The sequence below is a fragment of the Fistularia commersonii genome, chromosome 4 (assembly GCF_037954325.1).
Source record: "Fistularia commersonii isolate RoL2024-O1a breed Wild chromosome 4, RoL_Fcom_v1.0, whole genome shotgun sequence".
NCBI lineage: Eukaryota > Metazoa > Chordata > Actinopteri > Syngnathiformes > Fistulariidae > Fistularia > Fistularia commersonii.
This window is the reverse complement of record NC_141287.1, coordinates 14,095,590-14,103,840: the sequence shown is the minus strand read 5'-3', so window position 1 is coordinate 14,103,840 and position 8,251 is coordinate 14,095,590. Positions and strand designations below refer to the sequence as shown.

At 53.4% G+C, this 8,251-nt stretch overlaps 1 protein-coding gene across 1 annotated transcript; it reads left to right on the top strand.

The window, feature by feature from the left end:
- On the top strand, nt 1-7,721 carry slc40a1 (solute carrier family 40 member 1). Its single transcript, XM_086145443.1, has 8 exons — nt 1-678; nt 986-1,053; nt 1,338-1,497; nt 1,846-1,961; nt 2,450-2,576; nt 2,663-2,911; nt 2,994-3,638; nt 5,127-7,721. Exons 1-8 carry the CDS (start codon nt 642-644, stop codon nt 5,441-5,443), a joined length of 1,719 nt encoding a protein of 572 aa, XP_086001569.1. The 5' UTR covers nt 1-641; the 3' UTR covers nt 5,444-7,721.
- Nucleotides 7,722-8,251: the final 530 nt, after the last annotated feature.

The following is an 8,251-nucleotide window of genomic DNA, read 5'->3' as shown; positions in this document are numbered from 1 at the left end:
TGAGTTGCCCCACAGCCCTCTAGTTGCCACCAAAAACCCCTTAAATGCCACCAAGCCGCTTCTGCACTTCCCCTCAGTGCCACTAGGGCTCCATTTGACCAACTGACCTGCTCCCTCCCCCATCCCATCCTTATCACAATAAGCACCCTGGCTCTGCACGCCAGGCAGGCTCAGACACGTCCGACTGCAAGGCGAATCCTTGAATGCACCACATAACACATGCAACGCCTATTTCTCGTATCACCTGCGCGGAATCTATTGTGTGTGTGTATGTGTGTGTGTGTGTGTGTGTGAGAGAGAGACGTCCCCCGCCCCCCTGCGGTGGGAGGGCCCCGCCGTGCTCCCGATGTAAATAATGGCTCGGGGGGTGGGGAGGGTATATCCGAGGCGGGACGTAAACACCACCGCAGTCCGCTGACCGACCGGTCCCGACACCGACACCGGCTCCCGGAGCAACCGACGTGTCTTTCCAACTTCAGCTACAGTGCTAGCTAAGTTCGGAGGGGGGGGGCCACCGGGAAAGACGCGACCGACCGACCGACCGACCGACCGACCGGGATCCCCATCCGCTGCCGCCCCCCTACATCCATCCATCCCGCATCAGATCCGGGTTTTTCTACCGGGGTACCGTTGAGCAAAGCATGGAGGCGTCCGCGGCCAAGACCAAGACGTGCTGCGGTGAGCCACCGCCGGTTTGCAGAGGATAGGAGGAGGAGGGGGGTCGCCGTTTAACGGGGAGCGTACCGTGGCTTAGCAGGGGCGGATCGGGGAAAAACGCGGGTCGAAGGGCAGATCTCGCCCCCCCCCCCCCGGCCACCCCGGATCATTGAAAATAATCCACTGCATTTCTGATTTATTTTTGAAGGAAAAAAATGTTGGATGAGATGGTGCTCTCCACAAAAAAAAAAAAAGGGGGGGGGGGGGTCGTCGGATTTTTTTTTTGGGTGACAGACATTTTTATTTTGCCGCCGCTTCCCGTCTGCAGAGTCCATCAGGGAGTTCTTCACCTCCGCCAAGTTCCTGATCTACATGGGACATGCTCTGTCCACATGGGTGAGTGGAAGCGGCCGGTCAGTCACACCCCTATCCGGGAGCCGAGAATGGTATCTCCCAGAGCTTTCACCGGACTGCGGTTCATCGATTAATGAACCCCACCAAAAAATTAAATGTTGCCGGCTTGTGATCATAATGGATTTTTTATAGATGATTTCACCTCATCGTTTATTAACCGACATCCGATTCAATCAGTTTTGAAAAATCAAACGGCTGATTTTTTTGATCCGGTCCCCCCCAATAATGGAGAAATAATTGCGCAAAAATAAATTTCCTTCCTGCAGGGCGACCGTATGTGGAACTTTGCCGTAGCTGTCTTCCTGGTGAACCTGTACGGGAACAGCCTGCTGCTCACCGCCGTCTACGGCCTGGTGATTGCCGGCTCTGTGCTGCTGCTCGGTGCCATCATAGGGGACTGGGTCGACCGGAACCCCAGGCTCAAAGGTACCGGCGGGCCCTTATTATGTTATTGTGTAATAAGTGTGTAATAAGCGTGTAATAGACTTGTAGTAAGCGTAGAATGAGGTTCCATTTGTGGTGCAATTACAAAATCCTGTCCTGACAACATGCTCATGTGTGTGTGTGTGCTGCATAATGTCCGCACAGTGTGTGTAGCTCTTGCATTGTGTGTGTGGACAGTGTCCACAGTGATATAATGACCCCCCCCTCCCCTCGGTCTCACACACACGGGTGGTGTCGGTGGGGGAGCTGGCAGAGGAACCCGGGTCCCGATGAAGGGGACCTGTTGTTCCCGTTGTCTCTGATTCTGGTCCCGGTCCTGGTTCTCCTCAGTGGCCCAGACGTCCCTGCTGGTCCAGAACACCTGCGTGATATCGTGCGCCGGCCTCTTCATGCTGATGTTCCACTTCAGGGAGCCGCTGGAAGAGCTCTACGACGGCTGGATCCTGGTGAGCAAAGAGACGGTGAACCTCATCTTCTGAGGAAACGGGCCTCGGGTTCAAGCCAGGGGAGCGAGGAATGAGGGTGGGAGGGGAAAGAGAGAGAGAGAGAGAGAGAGAGAGAGAGAGAGAGCGAAGTGAAACAGGAGACCGAGTGTCTGGTTGAACGGCTGCAGTCAGCAGGTTCTTGAAAGCCTGTCACATGACACACACACACACACACACACACACACACAGTCTGGACAGGTCCAACTGCATTCTGTGTGTGTTTTCAGACCCAGGCACCAAACACATCAATCATCCCTAAATTACTGTGTGTGTGTTTTGATGCGCCCCCCCCCCCCAACCCTCCAGCTATCCTGATTGGTTCACGGCCACCCCGAGGTCACATGACTTCCTCAGCTCCCACCTTTTCCTCTTTCCGTCCTCACCGGAAGGAATGAAGGCCATCTCCATGGCGACATGCTCTGAACTGTTTCTTCTGCCCATCTCCGCAGACCGGCTGCTACATCCTGGTCATCTCCATCGCCAACGTGGCCAACCTGGCGAGCACGGCGACCTCCATCACCATCCAGAGAGACTGGGTGGTGGTGGTGGCAGGACAGAACAGCAACAAGCTAGCAGGTGGGAGGTCACGTGACCGCCGCCGAACAGGAAGTGAAGGGAAAAGTTGGTTGAACCCGCCCCCTTTTTGCCCTCCCCCCCCTCAGACATGAACGCCACAGTGCGGATCATCGACCAGCTGACCAACATCCTGGCGCCGATGCTGGTGGGGCAGATCATAGCGTTTGGCTCAAACTTCATCGGTTGTGGCTTCATCTCCGGCTGGAACCTGCTGTCCATGTGCGTGGAGTACGGCCTCCTGTGGCAGGTCTACAAGAAGACGCCGGCGCTCGCCGTCAAGGCAGGCCAGAAGACGGAGCAGGCGCAGGAGCTGAAGCAGCTGGGCGCCGTGCGAGGTTTGGGCGCGAGAGGAAACATCTGGGAGCGTCCGGGTACGAGTCCACTTGGGTTGAGCGAACGCTCTTTGGCTATTTGCAGATGGAGAAGGTAGCCTGAGCCCGGAGGAGTCGTCCCAGCCTCTGATGACCGACTCCCCTGTGGCACCAGTGGAGGCCAAACCCAGCGGGTGGTGGCACCAGGCTACCGAGCCCCTTCGCACCTTCCGCTCTGGCTGGGTGTCGTACTACCATCAGAGCGTCTTCCTGCCTGGCATGTCGCTGGCGTTCCTCTACATGACGGTGCTGGGCTTTGACTGCATCACCACGGGCTACGCCTACACCCAGGGCCTCAACGGCTCCGTGCTCAGCCTGCTCATGGGTGCCTCCGCCATCTCCGGCATCTGTGGCACCGTAGCCTTCACCTGGGTGCGCAAGAAGTGCGGCCTGGTGCGGACGGGCTTCTTGGCGGGTGTGGCCCAGCTGTCCTGCCTCCTGCTGTGTGTGGCGTCCGTGTTCGCGCCGGGGAGCCCGCTGGACCTCAGCGTGTCGCCCTTCGCCGATCTCTACATGGCGCTGATAGGTGACAAGTCTCTGCCCGAGGCTGACAGCAGCCTCACCGGCGTTGCCAACCTCAGCGCGACGGCCGGCACCACCTTGGCATCGCCCCTGGCCCCCGAGCTGCCCCCCCTGAAGTCCTACATCTCTGTTGGCCTGCTCTTTGCCGGCGTCATCGCTGCCAGAGTCGGTGAGTGTGACCTCCAGAACATTCTGACCCTTCCATCCGGAACCTCATCTCTAGAGCCTTATGTCCAGACCTCTGACTCCAGACCCTTCCTTCCAGAACCCTCTGCTCAGACCTTTGACTTTGGGACTTCCTTTCTAGATCATTCTTTTATGACCTTTCCCTCCAGACCCCTCTGTCAAGAGCATCCCTACAGGTTCTCTCTGGAACCTTCTTAACAGAACCTTCTTCCCAGAACCTTTTCTCCAGACTCTTCTTTCCATGCCCTTCTATCCTGAACCTCACTCCAGACCCTTCTCTCCAGAACCTTCCCAACAAGACCTTCCTCCAGGAATCTTCCATTCAGATACTTCTCTCCAGACCCTTCTTCCCAGAATCTTGTCTCCACAACCATCTTTCTAGACCCCTTCCTTCAAAATCTTCTGTACAAATCTTTTGTCTCAGGACCTTCTATTCAGAGTCCCGTCTTCAGCACCTTCACTCCAGAACATTCTCCCCGGATGCTTCTCCAGAACCAAAATGCCAGAACTTTCCCTCCAGACCCTCCTCCACAGACCCTTTCTTTCTAGAATCCTTCCCTTCAGAGCCTCCCTGCAGACCCACCCTCAAGAACCTTTCCCCTCAGACCCTTTTTTCCAGAACCCTCTAGCTAGATCCCTCCATTTAGTACCTTCAATCCAGAACATTCTCTCTATGAGATCTCTCCAGGGCTCTGCCTCCAGACCCTTCTTTCCAGAACCATCCCTTTAGACCCTTTCCTTCAGAGCTTTCTTTCCAGAACCTTCCCTCCAGGCCTTTTTTTTTCCAGAGTCTTGTCTCCACAAACATATTTCTAAAACCTTCCCTAAAGAACCCTCTTTCCAGATCCCACCTTCCAGACCCTTCCGTCCAAGCCCCTCTCTCTAGAACCCTCCCTCGATTGCCATCATTAGACCCTTCCCTCCAGAAAAATATTTCTAGACCCTTCCATTTAGAACCTTCACACCAGAACATTCTCTCCAAATGCTTGTCCTCAGTGCCCTGCCTCCAGACCCTTCTTTCCAGAACCCTTCTTTCCAGAATGCATCCTTCCAGAACCCTTCTTTCCATACCCCTCCCTCAGAACCTCCTTGTTTGGGAGGCTGAGCAGTAATTTTGAAATCAGAAACTATTAACCCTGAAACCTAGAAATTACTGTCCAAGAACAGAATGTGAAAAAAGGAAGTGACCCAGAGTGTGTCTGAGAGCTTCCTATTTTGGCCGGCTCTTCCCCAAGCCCATAATATGACTTTCTAAAGCTCCAAAGTGCGAACAGTTTCCAGGTGGAGCTGAAGGGGCCGATAAGACTCCTCTTCCTCCCGTAAAGCCATAAAGGTTTCTGCAAAAACGGCTTCCTTAGGCAGCCTCAGCGGGTCCACGGGTTCACCCCGCTTGCCGCCATAATGTCGACCTTTGGCAGCCGTAAACGGCGAGCTGGTTCCGGTGGTGCTAACGCCTCTGTCTTCTTGGCAGGCCTGTGGTCCTTCGACCTGACGGTGACACAGCTCATCCAGGAAAACGTGGCGGAGTCGGAGCGGGGTGTCATCAACGGCGTGCAGAACTCCATGAACTACATGCTGGACCTGCTGCACTTCATCATGGTTATTCTGGCCCCCAACCCCAAGGCTTTTGGCCTGCTTGTCATCATCTCTGTCTCCTTTGTGGCCACCGGCCACGCCATGTACTTCTGCTTCGCCTTCAAAACCCTCGGCAGCCGCCTTTTCCTCTGCTGCTCGCCCGAGCAGAAGGTGGAGTCAGGGGACGACCCCTCACTCCCCACCACTGTCTAGACCCCGCCCCCCTGGCCCTCTCCGCCCTGCAGTGGCGGCGGCAGCTAACGCCTTGTCGCCAAAACCAGAAAAACAAACTAACCCTTTCTGTCCGAAGCCGTGGATGCAGAACAGAGCAGGACGCAAGTTGAGGGAGTGTCAGGATGCAAGCCCTTCATATCTTTGATTAGCCTTCCTGTCTGCTAACATTTGGGCTAGCTGTTAAGCTACCCGAATGGAGGCACTGTCATCGAATCGTGAATGTGCGGGCCAAGGTTCTAAGAACATATTTGTAGTTCTGCCGGAGGACTAACATCCGCACCTGTCTCCTCCCTTGTCCATCTCTGTTGACATCCATGGCTGAAACTGCACCCTGCTGGCGGAGCAGCTTGTAGTCTGCAGTAATCGTGCAATATTTTCAGAATTAACCGTAGAACTCCGCAGCTTCCCCTTCATCTCGGTTCTCCAGATGTTCCAACTAGCCGTTCTCCCGCCTTTGGTGAAGTCATCTCCGCGTGTCCTACGAACACCGTTAGCCATGTACTCATCTACGATCAGTTTGCCCTCGCCTCTTTGTTTTCACGATACGCCGACCGCAAGCAGAATGCCTTTACGTTAGCATGTTAGCACGCTATAACAAGCAAGTCTTATCAGCCATGAACCCTGTCTCGTTCCCCTCTGTGTAGCCCCAAGCTTTGGCTAACGGCTGGAGGCGTGTTGAGCGCTAGTTGTTTCGGTTCTCAGAAATTCTGTCACAGGCCCTGGCTATCTAAGCTACGTCAGCTAGCTAAAAACAAGGCTACACGTCAGGAAACTAGCCAATAATGAATGTCCCGTCAGACGTTTCCCTTTGTTCAGAAGGTGCTCCAGCTTGAGGAACTAGAGGAGAAAACGTTGCGTGCCGCGTAGCATAGCGTCCCAAACGCTAACTCTACTCCTCTGTCGGCGTCGGAGTTTATTTTTTCCTCGCGACAAAACTGGGATTCAGACTCTTTGAAGTGCTAATAAGGGTTATGTGACCTAAAGGTATTTTTTCAGGAAATAACGGTGTGTGTGTGTTTTAAATTTGTGTATCATCAGTGTTTTGTTGAGCACTCATGTGCCAATGCTGTTGCTAACTATGCAGCCGTATCGACAACTCGCAGTTACCAAAGTCGAGGTTGATAAAAGGAAGTGAGGGACCCCCCCCCTCCCCGTCCGTCCGGAACCATTCCAGAACCCTCCCTTTATCAGCTGACAGCAGCAGACCTGCTGATTGGCCGACGCCTCCCCTTTATTTTTTTGTCCCGCTCTGATTTCTACGTTTGATTTCTAGACGGATCTTTCAATGATTGTTGTTACTCAGCACTTTAAGTGATTGACGTCTGTAGTTACAGCCTCTGCGTGATCACACCTCCACTGATTTTTTTTTTTTTGCACAAAGCCCCGTCCCCATCCTGGAAAAAAAAAAAGAAAAAAAAAAAGACACCAATCTGCCGCTGTCTCTCAGGCCACGTGCACACCAGGTTCACACCTGGTGCGTGAACCTGGTGTGTGAACCCATTCATACCCTATGTGACAACAGACCACCGGTCGCCAGGTGCATCTGCTTCGGTCTCCAGGAATACAGGTAGAACGTGATACCTCAGCGACGTTCATGAAGAACCCGCCTCTTTTCACGAACTGTTTACGAAAAATATCCGGCTGAAGAAACGGACCTGGCCTGCTGTAACCCTGGAGGAGAACCCACACCTGAAGAAATCATTCCAAAAATTAGATGTTGTACTTTTCAAATTGAACTAATCGTGACTTTGTAAGGGGGGGGGGGGGGGGTCGCCGGGGTAACCTGTCCCAGCAAGGGGGGTCCGGTTCACGCCTGCTCATGTTTTCCACGCCTTGGTTTCCTGCCGACCTTTTTTCCAAGGTCTTGAAGGTGGTTTGAGATCATAAACCTCTGCACCTGGTCCTGCCCAGATATTTGTGCTGGAACCAGAACCCGCCGCTCCAGATGTTGGGTGGAGGCGACAAAGGGCCGGTTCTTTCCACAGGTGAATCGCTGAGTCGCTGTTTTCCGGACCTTCTGGACCTGGAGGACCTCCTCCCCGCCAAGAGCCGGTTGGGGCTCTGGTCCAGGAGGAACCTCCTCCCTCCCCACATCCTGATCCTGCTGTAAATACGTGAACTAATCCTTTGCCTGCAGAAGAAGGTGGTGCTCGTTGTGTTAGTGTTTTTATACTTGGACCTTATTCTAACTTCTCCTGGAAGCTCTCGCTCGCTTCTTTTTTACCGGCTTGTAAAGAAATAAAGAGAATTAAAGTCAGTCCTGCTTCTGGTGTGTTTGTGTGTGTGTGTGTGTGGGAAGGGGGTTCTGGAGGACAGAATGTCTGAGGAACCAGTAGACAAAGATTTTTGGAAGAGAAGTAGATGGACTCCCACAGAAAAATCACTGCAGCCCAGTGTGTGTGTGTGTGTGTGTGTGTGTGAAGGTCATGTATCACAGCAGTGTTAGAAGCTCATTTCCCTCTAGAATGCCATCCTGGTCGGAGGAGCTCCACCAGGACCACGGACTCCAAGTCCTGGTGTTTGGATAGACCTTGAGACTCCAGGCCTTGACTTTTTCCTCCAAGGCCGGGAGACGAGCGAGCGGCCGGGGCTAATAAATCAAACGGTATAAGTGATAAGTGATCGATAAATTTCCAGGAGAAATCAGGCAAAAGGTGTGAGGACACACTGGGGAGACATGAGCTCAGGGAATTTAAATGTAAGAAAAAAATAATATTGCAGGAAAGTATTTCATTAGAGAAAAAAATAATTTCAGAAAAAAATCATTTTCAAATGCTGGGAAAAATT

What these genes read in the sequence shown, in the direction of transcription:
- slc40a1 (XM_086145443.1), top strand. Translation starts at nt 642, where the DNA reads ATGGAGGCGTCCGCGGCCAAGACCAAGACGTGCTGCG. An exon ending in TCTACGACGGCTGGATCCTG is followed by an intron (nt 1,962 to 2,449) that starts GTGAGCAAAGAG and finishes CCATCTCCGCAG; the next exon opens with ACCGGCTGCTACATCCTGGT. An exon ending in CGTCATCGCTGCCAGAGTCG is followed by an intron (nt 3,639 to 5,126) that starts GTGAGTGTGACC and finishes TCTTCTTGGCAG; the next exon opens with GCCTGTGGTCCTTCGACCTG.